The sequence below is a fragment of the Theileria annulata genome, chromosome 3 (genome assembly GCF_000003225.4).
Source record: "Theileria annulata chromosome 3, complete sequence, *** SEQUENCING IN PROGRESS ***".
NCBI lineage: Eukaryota > Apicomplexa > Aconoidasida > Piroplasmida > Theileriidae > Theileria > Theileria annulata.
Genome location: NC_011100.1, coordinates 960,847 through 980,534, shown reverse-complemented (window position 1 = coordinate 980,534; position 19,688 = coordinate 960,847). Strand labels below are relative to the sequence as shown.

Below are 19,688 nucleotides of genomic sequence, written 5' to 3'. Positions count from 1 at the left end.
TTTCATTAAGACATAAATATTATTATGAATTTGATATAATCAAATGATAAATAACTGGAAGTTCAATTTTAAAATTTGTTATTGAAATGAGAATATTAATCTCGGATCTATATCTATTGGTTGTTATTTTAATAACTTTAGAATGAATCGATACTACAATGTATTATAGAACACATTTTTATTATCTGACATAAGTTATTTGTTCCCATATATTCCATCTGATATAATTCATTTCTTTACCTCATTTTATTATTTATCATACAACATATTAATCTACTCATCTCATATATTATCAGATGCCAATATATTATATTTTTAATTAAATTTTATTCTAGAATTTATACATATATATTTTCGGTACAGATTAAATACTTTTGAACTTAATTTAATTTTAGCGTTTTGGATTTTCGACTAGATTTAGATGATTTAGAGATAATGGTCTTATACCAGTTTATACTTGGATTATATTAGAGGATCATTATATACATCGAGATAGTTTAATTCTATCATCATGACATCAATAATTACGATTCTGACAATAACATTGATTGAATGTGTGTTTGGAGTCATTTATGTTGATCTAAAGAATTTTATTATATCTAATGGAGTGAATGTATTTCATGGTAGATTCAATATAAACTCCAGATATTTTATGTTTGTTGGTGATTCAGAACCCATTAGTGAATTAAGATACGGAAATGAAGTGATATTTCCAAAGGAGAATGGTTCACAGGAATACAATTTACTTGTTGAATTATTTATAATAAATAAGGTTATTCTGGTATCATTTTATGTCCACACATTTAATGATGGATTATTGAAATCAGTCAATCGACATACCATTAGCATATCATCTGACAAATACAGTCACATAAGTAATGAAGAATTTATCTACAAGATAAATAGGAATGTTCTAGTTTCATTTGATATTGGACCGAAACCAAAACATCCGTTTATAAAAAGATCCATTTCTGATCATGTTAATTTTCAAATGTATAGATATAAATTTGAAGATAAATATAAAGGTTTTATGCTTGATGGCAAATCAGGTCCACTATATAGATTTGGATATGTATATGATTCGAATCGTCCTGCAGTTGTAGGTTATACAAAACGTCCATATTTAACTGATGAATGTGTTTCTATTGCAATTTATATATCACACCCTGATTATAATAATTTGTTTCAATTTATTTTTGAACCATTTATGATTGAACTATATGGTCATTATATAAGAACATATGAAATGAGACCTATATTAGGTGATGAATATTGGTTTTTAACAGAATACAGTGATGTTATGTTATCAGACCAGATGAATAGGAATGCAATCAGATTATATATGTTATACAGAGCACATAATAGAGGATTGCCAGTAATTACAATAGACATATCAGAACTTGCCAGTCCTGAATTATATGGTATTGAAAAAGTTACAGGATCATCAAATTTATGGAACCACAATTACACATTTTATAAATTGAAGGATAAATTTGATAATGAATATAAAATAAGGCTTATTATAGATTCCAATATCAATAATAGAAATATTTATGTTCCAAAAATTAAATACAAACATTTCAATATTGAAGTGTACAGAAATGAAGAGGCAACGTACGTAGTAATCAGTGATAAAGATGAAATAATGGATGGGATAAGGATTAAACAATCAAGATTATTTAAAAAAGGGGTAAATGAGAAAAAATACAATAATATTAAAAATAGAGAGCGAAAAAAAATAATTCAAAAGTTTGAAAAATCATATCCGATAAAACTAGATATTACTATTGATGAAGAACAACCATCATTATTTGAGAAAAAGGAAATATCAGATGGTGAAATGACAATTCATCATTTCTCAATAAAGGAAACCAATGATTTCGGAGAATCCATATTGAACAAATATGTGTTTGGGGCTGTTTATGCAACAGGAAGTTTTCAACCAGGTAACATACCATTGGAACCATTTAGAAAAAACAAGGTGATGATTAATCCAAACATAAACACAAACAAATTTATTGTAAGGAACAAATCAACATTTGATGATCTGAACACACCACAATATCAGTTATTCCGACTAAGAACATAATTATTATAAAACACTCAACAAATTTATAATTTTACAATTAATATAATATAAAAATGATATTAAATGTTATTTTATATTTTAAATTTTCACACTGACATCAAATCGCATTTATTTTTAATATTTCCGACCCATCATTATTTAGCAAATATTTTGTCAATATTATTTTTCAATAAACCACTTCTAACTCTCTCTCCCATATAAATTGAGGTGATGATGTGATTTTTTTTGTCAAGATTTCATGCCCATCCTTGGTGATTAGTACAGTATGCTCGAATTGAGCTGTCCTACAGTTGTGAATTATTAATTCCATATAATTGTTTATAAATATAAATGAGTATATTGAGTTTAACTAATAATACTTTGAACCATCCAATGTTGCTATAGTCCATCCATCAGGCCACATCATGAAAGAGTTGAGACCTGACCTGGTTACGATTGGCTCAATAGTGAAGACCATCCCAGGTTCCATAAGTACCTCGCTATCGTTTTCTTCATGAGAGATCTGAAAATTTAAAAAATTAATTTCTTACAATAGGGTTTTCATGAAAGTTTCTACCTATTCCGTGACCACACAGATTGGACAAGGATATACATTTATTTTTCTTTAGGTATTTTTCAATTGTTTTACCTATCATTTTAATCCTATATAATAATTTTAAAGACCTATTTAATACAACACGTGTTATCTAGATTTTAATCTACGTAATTACGTATAAATTTACTTGGTTCCAGGTTTACAAATGGATATAGCCTTCATGAGAGCCTCGTGACAAATTTTCATCAGCTCAAGATCACTATCAAACGAGGGAGAAAAGGTATAAGGCTTTTTAAATCTGAGTTCATCGTTTTGGTCGAGAAGATCCACAACGATTTGTGGATTTTCTACAGTGGCGAAAACTTTGCCGAGTTTATGGTGAGGTATATAACCTGGTAATTCTGAAGATGGCATACCAAAAACACGACCACTATAAGTTTCTTCAGGGTTTTCATAAACAGCTTTGAACTCTTCATTCAATTTTTTGGCAAGTTTGGACATGTTTTTGTCCTGAGAAAAGTTGAACCTTTTGTCTTCACCCTTTAAGATTAAATATAAAAGATTAAAAGTGTTTTCAAGATCGAACCTCTTAATTGCATTGTTAAAACCATTGATGAACGATGTCTGTTTAATTATAGATATTTCACATCCTTGTAGATTATTATGTCTAACAGAAGTATAAATTAACTTGTTTCTCTCAGATCGACCCATATAATTGGTCTGCAATAGTTTCTTGTTATATTCTTTGGTCATGGGCATAACCATGTAAGTCTCACACACGTCTCCAAAGTATCCATCAGAATATACAGTTAGGTCCACCTTCAAAAGATCTCCTGCGCATAATAAGTTGTTGTCGGGTATCCCATGGCATGCCACTTCGTTGATAGATGTACATACTGATTTTGGGAAACCATGGTAATTTAGTGTGGCTGGGAAAACTTTCTTAATTCCGCAAAGTTTATGTACAAAACGATCAATATCGTCTGTGAAAATGCCCTCAACCACTATTGATGATACGTAATCCAGTATTTCTCTAGCGATTCTACATGCCTTTTTAATTCCAGCGACATCTTTATCATTTTTAATTGTACCTCGAATATCTTTGGAACTGAAAAAATAAAAAATAACATAGTCATTACTCTCTATTACAGTAGGGGTAATCAACGTAAATCGGCTTTCCTGTCTTGAAATAATTAGGTCTCATAATATTTTTGGAGGGAAACTGTTTGCCACTTAAAACCCCCTTGCGTATACGACCTGTTAGAATTGTACTATATTTAAACCAACCAGAATAGCAAAAGTTGTTCCATATATCAAATAAACTAGCGTTAGGGGCTTCCTCCTTCAATTTCTGAATGATTTCATGGGTCCTGTTGGATTGATTTAAATAAGAAATAGAACAAGTAGGGGAAAAACCAAGGGGGGGAATGGAACTAAAAAATATTGAAAATAGAAAAAGTACCGGATAAACCGTTCATTGTTTAATATGTGTTTATGACTAAAAATATAAGTTATTATTCTATGAGAATTAAAATGAATTAAATTATTGGAAGAAGTGAATAGAAAAGAATCCTTAAATGAATGAGGTAATTGAGGTTTATTATTATTTAGCAAATATTTTGTACCAATATAATTTTTAAACCTTTTCGAAATGAACTTATCTGAATTTAAACATAGAATATATGGTATTAATATTAGAAGATGGAGTGGAATACTGTACATGGAAATATCAGATTTATTCAAAAGTTAATCCGCACATAATTATACACATTGATTAGTTATGACATAAAATAAACATAATCTATATTAAACATAATTTACTTCAAATTATCTAAATGTATATATTTTTCATAACCCATTATGATGGTGTTAACAGATCACACAATAAATAAGATTTTTCATTAAGACATAAATATTATTATGAATTTGATATAATCAAATGATAAATAACTGGAAGTTCAATTTTAAAATATGTTATTGAAATGAGAATATTAATCTCGGATCTATATCTATTGGTTGTTATTTTAATAACTTTAGAATGAATCGATACTACAATGTATTATAGAACACATTTTTATTATCTGAATAAGTTACTTGTTCCCATATATTCCATCTGATATAATTCATTTCTTTACCTCATTTTATTATTTATCATACAACATATTAATCTACTCATCTCATATATTATCAGATGCCAATATATTATATTTTTAATTAAATTTTATTCTAGAATTTATACATATATATTTTCGGTACAGATTAAATACTTTTGAACTTAATTTCATTTTAGCGTTTTGGATTTTCGACTAGATTTAGATGATTTAGAGATAATGGTCTTATACCAGTTTATACTTGGATTATATTAGAGGATCATTATATACATCGAGATAGTTTAATTCTATCATCATGACATCAATAATTACGATTCTGACAATAGCATTGATTGAATGTGTGTTTGGAGTAATTTATGTTGATCTAAAGAATTTTATTATATCTAATGGAGTGAATGTATTTCATGGTAGATTCAATATAAACTCCAGATATTTTATGTTTGTTGGTGATTCAGAACCCATTAGTGAATTAAGATACGGAAATGAAGTGATATTTCCAAAGGAGAATGGTTCACAGGAATACAATTTACTTGTTGAATTATTTATAATAAATAAGGTTATTCTGGTATCATTTTATGTCCACACATTTAATGATGGATTATTGAAATCAGTCAATCGACATACCATTAGCATATCATCTGACAAATACAGTCACATAAGTAATGAAGAATTTATGTCAAAAATAAATAAACCTGTTCTAGTTTCATTTGATATTGGACCGAAACCAAAACATCCATTTATAAAAAGTACCATTTCTGATCATGTTAATTATCAAATTGGTAAATATAAATTTGAAAATAAATATAAAAGTTTTATGCTTGATGGCAAATCAGGTCCAAAATATAGATTCGGATATGTATATGATTCAAAACATCCTGCAGTTGTAGGTTGTACAAAACGTCCATATTTAACTGATGAATGTTTTTCTATTGCAATTTACAAATCGGAACCTCATTATAACAATGTTTTTCAATCTAGGTTTGAACCATTTACGATTGAACTATTTTATGATTATATAAGAACATATGATATGAGGCCAATATTAGGTGAAGAGTATTGGCTTTTATCTGAATATTGTGATAAAATTTTATCAAATCAAATAATTATGGACGCAATCAAATTACATATATCATTCAGAAAACATCCATCTGGAATACCAGTAATTACATTAGACATATCAGAACTTATTAGCCCTGAATTATTTGGAATTCAAAAAGTTACAGGGTCATCAAATATTTGGAACTACACATTGTATAAACACGAAAGAAAATCTAAATATGAAAATAGAATAAGGCTCATTATGGATTCCAATATCAAGAAAAGAAAGATTTATGTTCAAAGAAATCATTATGATAGTTTCAAAATAGAAGTGTACAGAAATGAGGAAGAAACATATGTGATAATGAGTAGCGAAATTCGAAAATTAGAAGAAATAACGAATAAAATCAAAATATGTAAAAAATTAGAAATAGACAATTATAAAGTGTTAAGCTTAAGTGAATGTGATGGTATAATTGAAATGTTTGAAAAATCATATCCGATAAAACTAGATATTACTATTGATGAAGAGCAACCATCATTATTTGAGAAAAAGGAAATATCAGATGGTGAAATGACAATTCATCATTTCTCAATAAAGGAAACTAATGATTTCGGAGAATCCATATTGAACAAATATGTGTTTGGGGCTGTTTATGCAACAGGAAGTTTTCAACCAGGTAACATACCATTGGAACCATTTAGAAAAAACAAGGTGATGATTAATCCAAACATAAATACAAACAAATTTATTGTAAGGAACAAATCAACATTTGATGATCTGAACACACCACAATATCAGTTATTCCGACTAAGAACATAATTATTATAAAACACTCAACAAATTTATAATTTTACAATTAATATAATATAAAAATGATATTAAATGTTATTTTATATTTTAAATTTTCACACTGACATCAAATCGCATTTATTTTTAATATTTCCGACCCATCATTATTTAGCAAATATTTTGTACCAATATTAATTTTAAACCTTTTCGAAATGAACTTATCTGAATTTAAACATAGAATATATGGTATTAATATTAGAAGATGGAGTGGAATACTGTACATGGAAATATCAGATTTATTCAGAAGTTAATCCGCACATAATTATACACATTGATTAGTTATGACATAAAATAAACATAATCTATATTAAACATAATTTACTTCAAATTATCTAAATGTATATATTTTTCACAACCCATTATGATGGTGTTAACAGATCACACAATAAATAAGATTTTTCATTAAGACATAAATATTATTATGAATTTGATATAATCAAATGATAAATAACTGGAAGTTCAATTTTAAAATTTGTTATTGAAATGAGAATATTAATCTCGGATCTATATCTATTGGTTGTTATTTTAATAACTTTAGAATGAATCGATACTACAATGTATTATAGAACACATTTTTATTATCTGACATAAGTTATTTGTTCCCATATATTCCATCTGATATAATTCATTTCTTTACCTCATTTTATTATTTATCATACAACATATTAATCTACTCATCTCATATATTATCAGATGCCAATATATTATATTTTTAATTAAATTTTATTCTAGAATTTATACATATATATTTTCGGTACAGATTAAATACTTTTGAACTTAATTTCATTTTAGCATTTTGGATTTTCGACTAGATTTAGATGATTTAGAGATAATGGTCTTATACCAGTTTATACTTGGATTATATTAGAGGATCATTATATACATCGAGATAGTTTAATTCTATCATCATGACATCAATAATTACGATTCTGACAATAACATTGATTGAATGTGTGTTTGGAGTAATTTATGTTGATCTAAAGAATTTTATTATATCTAATGGAGTGAATGTATTTCATGGTAGATTCAATATAAACTCCAGATATTTTATGTTTGTTGGTGATTCAGAACCCATTAGTGAATTAAGATACGGAAATGAAGTGATATTTCCAAAGGAGAATGGTTCACAGGAATACAATTTATTTGTTGAATTATTTATAATAAATAAGGTTATTCTGGTATCATTTTATGTCCACACATTTAATGATGGATTATTGAAATCAGTCAATCGACATACCATTAGCATATCATCTGACAAATACAGTCACATAAGTAATGAAGAATTTATGTCAAACATAAATGGACCAGTTCTAGTTTCATTTGATATTGGACCGAAACCAAAACATCCCTTTATATATACCAATATATCTGGACATATTAATTATCAAATTCGTACATATATATTCTCAAATAATTATAAAGGTTTTATACTTTATGGCAAATCAGGTCCACTATATAAATTCGGATATGTATATGATTCGAATCGTCCTGCTGTTGTAGGTTATACAAAGCTTCCATATTTAACTGAAGAATCCTTTTTTATTAATATTTGTAAATCGCACCCAGACTATAATATTATTCAATATAGGATTGAACCTTTTATGATAGAACTTTATAATAATAATATACACAAATATCAAATAAGGACTATATTAGGTGAAGAATACTGGTTTTTAGCAGAATACGGTGATGACATGTTATCAAACAAAATAATTATGGATGCTATAAAATTATACAAAAGTTATATACATCAAAAGGGAATAACATTAATTACATTAGACATATCAGAAATTATTAGCCCTGAATTATTTGATATTGAAAAAGTTACAGGGTCATCAAATATTTGGAACTACACATTGTATAAACACGAAAGAAAATTTAGATATGAAAATAGAATAAGGGTCATTACGGATTCCAAAATCAAGAAAAGAAACATTTATGTTCAAAGAAATGATTATGATAGCTTCAGTATTGAAGTGTACAGAAATGAGGAAGAAACATATGTGATAATGAGTAGCGAAATTCGAAAATTAGAAGAAATAACGAATAAAATCAAAATATGTAAAAAATTAGAAATAGACAATTATAAAGTGTTAAGCTTAAGTGAATTTCATAAAATAATTAAAAAGTTTGAAAAATCATATCCGATAAAACTAGATATTACTATTGATGAAGAGCAACCATCATTATTTGAGAAAAAGGAAATATCAGATGGTGAAATGACAATTCATCATTTCTCAATAAAGGAAACTAATGATTTCGGAGAATCCATATTGAACAAATATGTGTTTGGGGCTGTTTATGCAACAGGAAGTTTTCAACCAGGTAACATACCATTGGAACCATTTAGAAAAAACAAGGTGGTGATTAATCCAAACATAAACACAAACAAATTTATTGTAAGGAACAAATCAACATTTGATGATCTGAACACACCACAATATCAGTTATTCCGACTAAGAACATAATTATTATAAAACACTCAACAAATTTATAATTTTACAATTAATATAATATAAAAATGATATTAAATGTTATTTTATATTTTATATTTTCACACTGACATCAAATCGCATTTATTTTTAATATTTCCGACCCATCATTATTTAGCAAATATTTTGTACCAATATAATTTTAAACCTTTTCGAAATGAACTTATCTGAATTTAAACATAGAATATATGGTATTAATATTAGAAGATGGAGTGGAATACTGTACATGGAAATATCAGATTTATTCAGAAGTTAATCCGCACATAATTATACACATTGATTAGTTATGACATAAAATAAACATAATCTATATTAAACATAATTTACTTCAAATTATCTAAATGTATATATTTTTCACAACCCATTATGATGGTGTTAACAGATCACACAATAAATAAGATTTTTCATTAAGACATAAATATTATTATGAATTTGATATAATCAAATGATAAATAACTGGAAGTTCAATTTTAAAATATGTTATTGAAATGAGAATATTAATCTCGGATCTATATCTATTGGTTGTTATTTTAATAACTTTAGAATGAATCGATACTACAATGTATTATAGAACACATTTTTATTATCTGAATAAGTTACTTGTTCCCATATATTCCATCTGATATAATTCATTTCTTTACCTCATTTTATTATTTATCATACAACATATTAATCTACTCATCTCATATATTATCAGATGCCAATATATTATATTTTTAATTAAATTTTATTCTAGAATTTATACATATATATTTTCGGTACAGATTAAATACTTTTGAACTTAATTTCATTTTAGCGTTTTGGATTTTCGACTAGATTTAGATGATTTAGAGATAATGGTCTTATACCAGTTTATACTTGTATTATATTAGAGGATCATTATATACATCGAGATAGTTTAATTCTATCATCATGACATCAATAATTACGATTCTGACAATAACATTGATTGAATGTGTATTTGGAGTAATTTATGTTGATCTAAAGAATTTTATTATATCTAATGGAGTGAATGTATTTCATGGTAGATTCAATATAAACTCCAGATATTTTATGTTTGTTGGTGATTCAGAACCCATTAGTGAATTAAGATACGGAAATGAAGTGATATTTCCAAAGGAGAATGGTTCACAGGAATACAATTTACTTGTTGAATTATTTATAATAAATAAGGTTATTCTGGTATCATTTTATGTCCACACATTTAATGATGGATTATTGAAATCAGTCAATCGACATACCATTAGCATATCATCTGACAAATACAGTCACATAAGTAATGAAGAATTTATGTCAAAAATAAATGGACCAGTTCTAGTTTCAATTGATATTGGACCGAAACCAAAACATCCGTTTATAAAAAGTACCACTTCTGATCATGTTAATTTTAAAATGCGTAGATATAAATTTGAAGATAATTATAAAGGTTTTATGTTTGATGGCAAATCAGGCCCACTATATAAATTCGGATATGTATATGATTCTAATCGTCCTTCTGTTGTAGGTTATACAAAACGTCCATATTTAACTGATGAATGTGTTTCTATTTCTATTTATAAATCACACCCTGATTATAATAATTTGTTTCAATTTATGTTTGAACCTTTTATGATTGAACTGTATAGTCATAATGTACATAAATATGAAATGAGGCCAATTTTAGGTGACGAATATTGGTTTTTAACAGAATATAGTGATGATATGTTATTAGATGAAGTAAACAAAAATTCATTAAAATTATTTAGATTATTCAGAAAACATCAATATGGGTTACCAATAATTACATTAGACATATCAGAACTTATTAGTGCTGAATTATTTGGAATTCAAAAAGTTACAGGGTCAATTGCTAATTGGAACTACACATTGTATAAGCACGAACGAAAATCTAGATATGAAAATAGAATAAGGGTTATAATAGATTCGAATAACAATAAAAGAAATATTTATATTACAAGAAATGATTATATTAATTTCAATTTAGAGTTGCACAGATATTATGAAGTAACATATGTGATAATGAATCAAAAATATGAAATAAAAAATGGGATAAAGATTAAACAATCAAGATTATTTAAAAAAAGGGAGAATGATCAAAAATATAATGAGGTTGAAGATAAAGAGAGAAAGAAAATAATTGAAAAGTTTGAAGAATGGTATCCGATAAAACTAGATATTACTATTGATGAAGAACAACCATCATTATTTGAGAAAAAGGAATTATCAGATGGTGAAATGACAATTCATCATTTCTCAATAAAGGAAACTAATGATTTCGGAGAATCCATATTGAACAAATATGTGTTTGGGGCTGTTTATGCAACAGGAAGTTTTCAACCAGGTAACATACCATTGGAACCATTTAGAAAAAATAAGGTGGTGATTAATCCAAACATAAACACAAACAAATTTATTGTAAGGAACAAATCAACATTTGATGATCTGAACACACCACAATATCAGTTATTCCGACTAAGAACATAATTATTATAAAACACTCAACAAATTTATAATTTTACAATTAATATAATATAAAAATGATATTAAATGTTATTTTATATTTTATATTTTCACACTGACATCAAATCGCATTTATTTTTAATATTTCCGACCCATCATTATTTAGCAAATATTTTGTACCAATATAATTTTAAACCTTTTCGAAATGAACTTATCTGAATTTAAACATAGAATATATGGTATTAATATTAGAAGATGGAGTGGAATACTGTACATGGAAATATCAGATTTATTCAGAAGTTAATCCGCACATAATTATACACATTGATTAGTTATGACATAAAATAAACATAATCTATATTAAACATAATTTACTTCAAATTATCTAAATGTATATATTTTTCATAACCCATTATGATGGTGTTAACAGATCACACAATAAATAAGATTTTTCATTAAGACATAAATATTATTATGAATTTGATATAATCAAATGATAAATAACTGGAAGTTCAATTTTAAAATATGTTATTGAAATGAGAATATTAATCTCGGATCTATATCTATTGGTTGTTATTTTAATAACTTTAGAATGAATCGATACTACAATGTATTATAGAACACATTTTTATTATCTGACATAAGTTACTTGTTCCCATATATTCCATCTGATATAATTCATTTCTTTACCTCATTTTATTATTTATCATACAACATATTAATCTACTCATCTCATATATTATCAGATGCCAATATATTATATTTTTAATTAAATTTTATTCTAGAATTTATACATATATATTTTCGGTACAGATTAAATACTTTTGAACTTAATTTAATTTTAGCGTTTTGGATTTTCGACTAGATTTAGATGATTTAGAGATAATGGTCTTATACCAGTTTATACTTGGATTATATTAGAGGATCATTATATACATCGAGATAGTTTAATTCTATCATCATGACATCAATAATTACGATTCTGACAATAACATTGATTGAATGTGTGTTTGGAGTAATTTATGTTGATCTAAAGAATTTTATTATATCTAATGGAGTGAATGTATTTCATGGTAGATTCAATATAAACTCCAGATATTTTATGTTTGTTGGTGATTCAGAACCCATTAGTGAATTAAGATACGGAAATGAAGTGATATTTCCAAAGGAGAATGGTTCACAGGAATACAATTTACTTGTTGAATTATTTATAATAAATAAGGTTATTCTGGTATCATTTTATGTCCACACATTTAATGATGGATTATTGAAATCAGTCAATCGACATACCATTAGCATATCATCTGACAAATACAGTCACATAAGTAATGAAGAATTTATGTACAAGATAAATAGGAATGTTCTAGTTTCAATTGATATTGGACCGAAACCAAAACATCCGTTTATAAAAAGGTCCACTTCTGATGATGTTAATTTTAAAATGTATAGATATAAACTTGAAGATAATTATAAAGGTTTTAAGTTTGATGGCAAATCAGGCCCACTATATAGATTCGGATATGTATATGATTCTAATCGTCCTGCTGTTGTAGGTTATACAAAACGTCCATATTTAACTGATGAATGTGTTTCTATTTCTATTTATAAATCACACACTGGTTATAACAATTTGTTTCAATTTATGTTTGAACCTTTTAGGATTGAACTGTATGATCATTATAAAAGATCATATGAAATGAGGCCAATTTTAGGTGAAGAATACTGGGTTTTAAATGAATACGGTAATGATATGTTATTAGATGATGTAAACAAAAATTCATTAAAATTATTTAGATTATACAAAAGACATCCATATGGTTTACCATTAATTACATTAGACATATCAGAACTTGTTAGTCCTGAAATATTTGGTATTGAAAAAGTTGCAGGTTCAATTGCTAATTGGAAATATACACTGTACAAATTGATGGATAATTTTGAAAATAATCTAGCTGTTAAAACAGTTATAGATTCAAAAATTGAGTATAGAAGTATATTAATTAACAAAAGGGATTATTACAAACTAAATATTGAAGTGTACAGAAATGAGGAGGAAACATATGTGATTCAGCAAAGATCATATGAAAAAAGAAATTCAACGATAAATATATATGATATTCATAAGCTAAAATTAGAAATGAAAAAATACAATCAACTTAAAGATAAAGAGGGAACAAAAATAATTCAAATGTTTGAAAAATCATATCCGATAAAACTAGATATTACTATTGATGAAGAACAACCATCATTATTTGAGAAAAAGGAAATATCAGATGGTGAAATGACAATTCATCATTTCTCAATAAAGGAAACTAATGATTTCGGAGAATCCATATTGAACAAATATGTGTTTGGGGCTGTTTATGCAACAGGAAGTTTTCAACCAGGTAACATACCATTGGAACCATTTAGAAAAAATAAGGTGATGATTAATCCAAACATAAATACAAACAAATTTATTGTAAGGAACAAATCAACATTTGATGATCTGAACACACCACAATATCAGTTATTCCGACTAAGAACATAATTATTATAAAACACTCAACAAATTTATAATTTTACAATTAATATAATATAAAAATGATATTAAATGTTATTTTATATTTTATATTTTCACACTGACATCAAATCGCATTTATTTTTAATATTTCCGACCCATCATTATTTAGCAAATATTTTGTCAATATTAATTTTAAACCTTTTCGAAATGAACTTATCTGAATTTAAACATAGAATATATGGTATTAATATTAGAAGATGGAGTGGAATACTGTACATGGAAATATCAGATTTATTCAAAAGTTAATCCGCACATAATTATACACATTGATTAGTTATGACATAAAATAAACATAATCTATATTAAACATAATTTACTTCAAATTATCTAAATGTATATATTTTTCATAACCCATTATGATGGTGTTAACAGATCACACAATAAATAAGATTTTTCATTAAGACATAAATATTATTATGAATTTGATATAATCAAATGATAAATAACTGGAAGTTCAATTTTAAAATATGTTATTGAAATGAGAATATTAATCTCGGATCTATATCTATTGGTTGTTATTTTAATAACTTTAGAATGAATCGATACTACAATGTATTATAGAACACATTTTTATTATCTGAATAAGTTACTTGTTCCCATATATTCCATCTGATATAATTCATTTCTTTACCTCATTTTATTATTTATCATACAACATATTAATCTACTCATCTCATATATTATCAGATGCCAATATATTATATTTTTAATTAAATTTTATTCTAGAATTTATACATATATATTTTCGGTACAGATTAAATACTTTTGAACTTAATTTAATTTTAGCGTTTTGGATTTTCGACTAGATTTAGATGATTTAGAGATAATGGTCCTATACCAGTTTATACTTGGATTATATTAGAGGATCATTATATACATCGAGATAGTTTAATTCTATCATCATGACATCAATAATTACGATTCTGACAATAGCATTGATTGAATGTGTATTTGGAGTAATTTATGTTGATCTAAAGAATTTTATTATATCTAATGGAGTGAATGTATTTCATGGTAGATTCAATATAAACTCCAGATATTTTATGTTTGTTGGTGATTCAGAACCCATTAGTGAATTAAGATACGGAAATGAAGTGATATTTCCAAAGGAGAATGGTTCACAGGAATACAATTTATTTGTTGAATTATTTATAATAAATAAGGTTATTCTGGTATCATTTTATGTCCACACATTTAATGATGGATTATTGAAATCAGTCAATCGACATACCATTAGCATATCATCTGACAAATACAGTCACATAAGTAATGAAGAATTTATGTCAAACATAAATAAACCAGTTCTAGTTTCAATTGATATTCGACCGAAACCAAAACATCCGTTTATAAAAAGATCCACTTCTGATCATGTTAATCTTCAAATGGTTATATATAAATTCGCAAATAATTATAATGAGTTTGAACTTGATGGCAAATCAGGTCCACTATATAAATTCGGATATGTATATGATTCGAATCGTCCTGCAGTTGTAGGTTATACAAAACGTCTATATTTAATCGAAGAATGTGTTTTGATTATGATATATAATTTGTATTTTATCTATTTAAATATATATTATTTTAGGATTGAACCTTTCATGATCGAACTATATGGTAATTATATACGGAAATATCAAATAAGGACAATATTAGGTGAAGAATATTGGTTTTTAGCAGAATACGGTGATGACATGTTATCAAACCAAATAATAATGGATGCAATCAAATTATTCAAAAGTTATATAAATCAGCAGGGAATACCAGTAATTACAGTAGACATATCAGAACTTGCAACACCTGAATTATTTGGAATAGAAAAAGTTACAGGGTCATCAAATATTTGGAACTACACATTGTATAAACACGAAAGAAAATCTGGATATGAAGATAGAATAAGGGTCATTATGGATTCCAATATCGATAAAAGAAAGATCTATGTTCAAAGAAATGATTATGATAGTTTCAATATTGAAGTGTATAGAAATGAGGAAACAACATATGTAATTAATGAAAGAAAATATCAAAGAAAAAATTCGATGATAAAAATGTATGATATACATCAGCTAAAATTAGAAACGAAAAAATACAATCAAGTAGAAGATAGAGAGCGAAAGAAAATAATTGAAAAGTTTGAAAAATCATATCCGATAAAACTAGATATTACTATTGATGAAGAACAACCATCATTATTTGAGAAAAAGGAAATATCAGATGGTGAAATGACAATTCATCATTTCTCAATAAAGGAAACTAATGATTTCGGAGAATCCATATTGAACAAATATGTGTTTGGGGCTGTTTATGCAACAGGAAGTTTTCAACCAGGTAACATACCATTGGAACCATTTAGAAAAAATAAGGTGATGATTAATCCAAACATAAACACAAACAAATTTATTGTAAGGAACAAATCAACATTTGATGATCTGAACACACCACAATATCAGTTATTCCGACTAAGAACATTATCATAATAAACTCAAAAATTTATAATTTTACAATTAATATAATATAAAAATGATATTAAACATAATTTACTTCAAATTATCTAAATGTATATATTTTTCATAACCCATTATGATGGTGTTAACAGATCACACAATAAATAAGATTTTTCATTAAGACATAAATATTATTATGAATTTGATATAATCAAATGATAAATAACTGGAAGTTCAATTTTAAAATATGTTATTGAAATGAGAATATTAATCTCGGATCTATATCTATTGGTTGTTATTTTAATAACTTTAGAATGAATCGATACTACAATGTATTATAGAACACATTTTTATTATCTGACATAAGTTATTTGTTCCCATATATTCCATCTGATATAATTCATTTCTTTACCTCATTTTATTATTTATCATACAACATATTAATCTACTCATCTCATATATTATCAGATGCCAATATATTATATTTTTAATTAAATTTTATTCTAGAATTTATACATATATATTTTCGGTACAGATTAAATACTTTTGAACTTAATTTAATTTTAGCGTTTTGGATTTTCGACTAGATTTAGATGATTTAGAGATAATGGTCTTATACCAGTTTATACTTGGATTATATTAGAGGATCATTATATACATCGAGATAGTTTAATTCTATCATCATGACATCAATAATTACGATTCTGACAATAACATTGATTGAATGTGTGTTTGGAGTAATTTATGTTGATCTAAAGAATTTTATTATATCTAATGGAGTGAATGTATTTCATGGTAGATTCAATATAAACTCCAGATATTTTATGTTTGTTGGTGATTCAGAACCCATTAGTGAATTAAGATACGGAAATGAAGTGATATTTCCAAAGGAGAATGGTTCACAGGAATACAATTTACTTGTTGAATTATTTATAATAAATAAGGTTATTCTGGTATCATTTTATGTCCACACATTTAATGATGGATTATTGAAATCAGTCAATCGACATACCATTAGCATATCATCTGACAAATACAGTCACATAAGTAATGAAGAATTTATGTCAAAAATAAATGGACCAGTTCTAGTTTCAATTGATATTGGACCGAAACCAAAACATCCATTTATAAAAAGATCCATTTCTGATGATGTTAATTTTAAAATGCGTAGATATAAACTTGAAAATAATTATAAAGGTTTTATGCTTGATGGCAAATCAGGTCCACTATATAGATTTGGATATGTATATGATTCGAATCGTCCTGCAGTTGTAGGTTATACAAAACGTCCATATTTAACTGATGAATGTGTTTATATTGCAATTTATAAATCACACCCTGATTATAACGATTTGTTTCAATATATGATTGAACCTTTTATGATTGAACTGTATGATCATAATGTACATAAATATGATATGAGGCCTATATTAGGTGACGAATATTGGTTTTTAACAGAATATAGTGATGATATGATATCAAATCAAATAAATATGAATTCAATAAATTTATATCGACATTATAGATATCAAAAAACAATACCAATAATTACATTAGACATATCAGAACTTGTTAGTCCTGAATTATTTGGAATTCAAAAAGTTACAGGATCAACCAGAAACTACATATACAAATTATATAAGCACGAACGAAAATTTGAATATGAAGATAGAATACGGCTTATTATAGATTCCAATAACAATAAAAGAAATATTTATATTCCAAAAATTAAATACAAATATTTCAATTTAGAGGTGTACAGAAATGATGAAGAAACAAATGTGATAATAAGTAATGAGAATGTAATAATGAATGGGATAAAGAATAAACAATCAAGATTATTAAAAAAAAGGGGGAACGAGGAAAAATACAATCAAGTAGAAGATAGAGAGCGAAAGAAAATAATTGAAAAGTTTGAAAAATCATATCCGATAAAACTAGATATTACTATTGATGAAGAACAACCATCATTATTTGAGAAAAAGGAATTATCAGATGGTGAAATGACAATTCATCATTTCTCAATAAAGGAAACTAATGATTTCGGAGAATCCATATTGAACAAATATGTGTTTGGGGCTGTTTATGCAACAGGAAGTTTTCAACCAGGTAACATACCATTGGAACCATTTAGAAAAAATAAGGTGATGATTAATCCAAACATAAATACAAACAAATTTATTGTAAGGAACAAATCAACATTTGATGATCTGAACACACCACAATATCAGTTATTCCGACTAAGAACATAATTATTATAAAACACTCAACAAATTTATAATTTTACAATTAATATAATATAAAAATGATATTAAATGTTATTTTATATTTTATATTTTCACACTGACATCAAATCGCATTTATTTTTAATATTTCCGACCCATCATTATTTAGCAAATATTTTGTCAATATTAATTTTAAACCTTTTCGAAATGAACTTATCTGAATTTAAACATAGAATATATGGTATTAATATTAGAAGATGTAGTGGAATACTGTACATGGAAATATCAGATTTATTCAGAAGTTAATCCGCACATAATTGTACACATTGATTAGTTATGACATAAAATAAACATAATCTATATTAAACATAATTTACTTCAAATTATCTAAATGTATATATTTTTCACAACCCATTATGATGGTGTTAACAGATCACACAATACATAAGATTTTTCATTAAGACATAAATATTATTATGAATTTGATATAATCAAATGATAAATAACTGGAAGTTCAATTTTAAAATATGTTATTGAAATGAGAATATTAATCTCGGATCTATATCTATTGGTTGTTATTTTAATAACTTTAGAATGAATCGATACTACAATGTATTATAGAACACATTTTTATTATCTGAATAAGTTACTTGTTCCCATATATTCCATCTGATATAATTCATTTCTTTACCTCATTTTATTATTTATCATACAACATATTAATCTACTCATCTCATATATTATCAGATGCCAATATATTATATTTTTAATTAAATTTTATTCTAGAATTTATACATATATATTTTCGGTACAGATTAAATACTTTTGAACTTAATTTAATTTTAGCGTTTTGGATTTTCGACTAGATTTAGATGATTTAG

The 19,688-nt window shown here is 26.0% G+C and overlaps 8 protein-coding genes across 8 annotated transcripts, besides 14 other annotated features; 7 read left to right on the top strand and 1 right to left on the bottom strand.

The window, feature by feature from the left end:
- The first annotated feature begins 511 nt into the window (after positions 1-511).
- Positions 512-565: a sequence feature (Signal peptide predicted for TA09500 by SignalP 2.0 HMM (Signal peptide probability 0.903, signal anchor probability 0.000) with cleavage site probability 0.847 between residues 18 and 19).
- Positions 512-2,089, top strand: TA09500 (uncharacterized protein; the record flags this gene model as incomplete). Its single annotated transcript, XM_950061.1, has 1 exon — positions 512-2,089. One exon carries the CDS (start codon positions 512-514, stop codon positions 2,087-2,089), a length of 1,578 nt encoding a protein of 525 aa, XP_955154.1.
- Positions 2,090-2,255: 166 nt separating this feature from the next.
- TA09495 (methionine aminopeptidase, putative) lies at positions 2,256-4,346 on the bottom strand (the record flags this gene model as incomplete). Its single annotated transcript, XM_950060.1, has 6 exons — positions 2,256-2,373; positions 2,449-2,591; positions 2,620-2,731; positions 2,812-3,732; positions 3,764-4,057; positions 4,087-4,346. 6 exons carry the CDS (start codon positions 4,344-4,346, stop codon positions 2,256-2,258), a joined length of 1,848 nt encoding a protein of 615 aa, XP_955153.1.
- Positions 4,296-4,346: a sequence feature (Signal peptide predicted for TA09495 by SignalP 2.0 HMM (Signal peptide probability 0.826, signal anchor probability 0.017) with cleavage site probability 0.607 between residues 17 and 18).
- Positions 4,347-5,030: 684 nt separating this feature from the next.
- Positions 5,031-5,084: a sequence feature (Signal peptide predicted for TA09490 by SignalP 2.0 HMM (Signal peptide probability 0.957, signal anchor probability 0.000) with cleavage site probability 0.906 between residues 18 and 19).
- Positions 5,031-6,596, top strand: TA09490 (uncharacterized protein; the record flags this gene model as incomplete). The annotated part of the gene is made up of 1 exon (XM_950059.1): positions 5,031-6,596. One exon carries the CDS (start codon positions 5,031-5,033, stop codon positions 6,594-6,596), a length of 1,566 nt encoding a protein of 521 aa, XP_955152.1.
- Positions 5,040-5,096: a sequence feature (2 probable transmembrane helices predicted for TA09490 by TMHMM2.0 at aa 4-22 and 76-98).
- Positions 5,256-5,324: a sequence feature (2 probable transmembrane helices predicted for TA09490 by TMHMM2.0 at aa 4-22 and 76-98).
- Positions 6,597-7,534: 938 nt separating the features above from the next.
- Positions 7,535-7,588: a sequence feature (Signal peptide predicted for TA09485 by SignalP 2.0 HMM (Signal peptide probability 0.903, signal anchor probability 0.000) with cleavage site probability 0.847 between residues 18 and 19).
- On the top strand, positions 7,535-9,094 carry TA09485 (uncharacterized protein; the record flags this gene model as incomplete). The annotated part of the gene is made up of 1 exon (XM_950058.1): positions 7,535-9,094. One exon carries the CDS (start codon positions 7,535-7,537, stop codon positions 9,092-9,094), a length of 1,560 nt encoding a protein of 519 aa, XP_955151.1.
- Positions 7,544-7,600: a sequence feature (2 probable transmembrane helices predicted for TA09485 by TMHMM2.0 at aa 4-22 and 76-98).
- Positions 7,760-7,828: a sequence feature (2 probable transmembrane helices predicted for TA09485 by TMHMM2.0 at aa 4-22 and 76-98).
- A 936-nt stretch (positions 9,095-10,030) lies between the features above and the next one.
- Positions 10,031-10,084: a sequence feature (Signal peptide predicted for TA09480 by SignalP 2.0 HMM (Signal peptide probability 0.903, signal anchor probability 0.000) with cleavage site probability 0.847 between residues 18 and 19).
- On the top strand, positions 10,031-11,602 carry TA09480 (uncharacterized protein; the record flags this gene model as incomplete). Its single annotated transcript, XM_950057.1, has 1 exon — positions 10,031-11,602. The coding sequence occupies one exon, from the start codon at positions 10,031-10,033 to the stop codon at positions 11,600-11,602; it is 1,572 nt and encodes a 523-aa protein (XP_955150.1).
- A 937-nt stretch (positions 11,603-12,539) lies between these two features.
- Positions 12,540-12,593: a sequence feature (Signal peptide predicted for TA09475 by SignalP 2.0 HMM (Signal peptide probability 0.903, signal anchor probability 0.000) with cleavage site probability 0.847 between residues 18 and 19).
- On the top strand, positions 12,540-14,108 carry TA09475 (uncharacterized protein; the record flags this gene model as incomplete). The annotated part of the gene is made up of 1 exon (XM_950056.1): positions 12,540-14,108. One exon carries the CDS (start codon positions 12,540-12,542, stop codon positions 14,106-14,108), a length of 1,569 nt encoding a protein of 522 aa, XP_955149.1.
- Positions 14,109-15,043: 935 nt separating this feature from the next.
- Positions 15,044-15,097: a sequence feature (Signal peptide predicted for TA09470 by SignalP 2.0 HMM (Signal peptide probability 0.957, signal anchor probability 0.000) with cleavage site probability 0.906 between residues 18 and 19).
- On the top strand, positions 15,044-16,615 carry TA09470 (uncharacterized protein; the record flags this gene model as incomplete). Its single annotated transcript, XM_950055.1, has 1 exon — positions 15,044-16,615. The coding sequence occupies one exon, from the start codon at positions 15,044-15,046 to the stop codon at positions 16,613-16,615; it is 1,572 nt and encodes a 523-aa protein (XP_955148.1).
- Positions 15,053-15,109: a sequence feature (2 probable transmembrane helices predicted for TA09470 by TMHMM2.0 at aa 4-22 and 203-225).
- Positions 15,650-15,718: a sequence feature (2 probable transmembrane helices predicted for TA09470 by TMHMM2.0 at aa 4-22 and 203-225).
- A 650-nt stretch (positions 16,616-17,265) lies between the features above and the next one.
- Positions 17,266-17,319: a sequence feature (Signal peptide predicted for TA09465 by SignalP 2.0 HMM (Signal peptide probability 0.903, signal anchor probability 0.000) with cleavage site probability 0.847 between residues 18 and 19).
- Positions 17,266-18,834, top strand: TA09465 (uncharacterized protein; the record flags this gene model as incomplete). Its single annotated transcript, XM_950054.1, has 1 exon — positions 17,266-18,834. One exon carries the CDS (start codon positions 17,266-17,268, stop codon positions 18,832-18,834), a length of 1,569 nt encoding a protein of 522 aa, XP_955147.1.
- Positions 18,835-19,688: the final 854 nt, after the last annotated feature.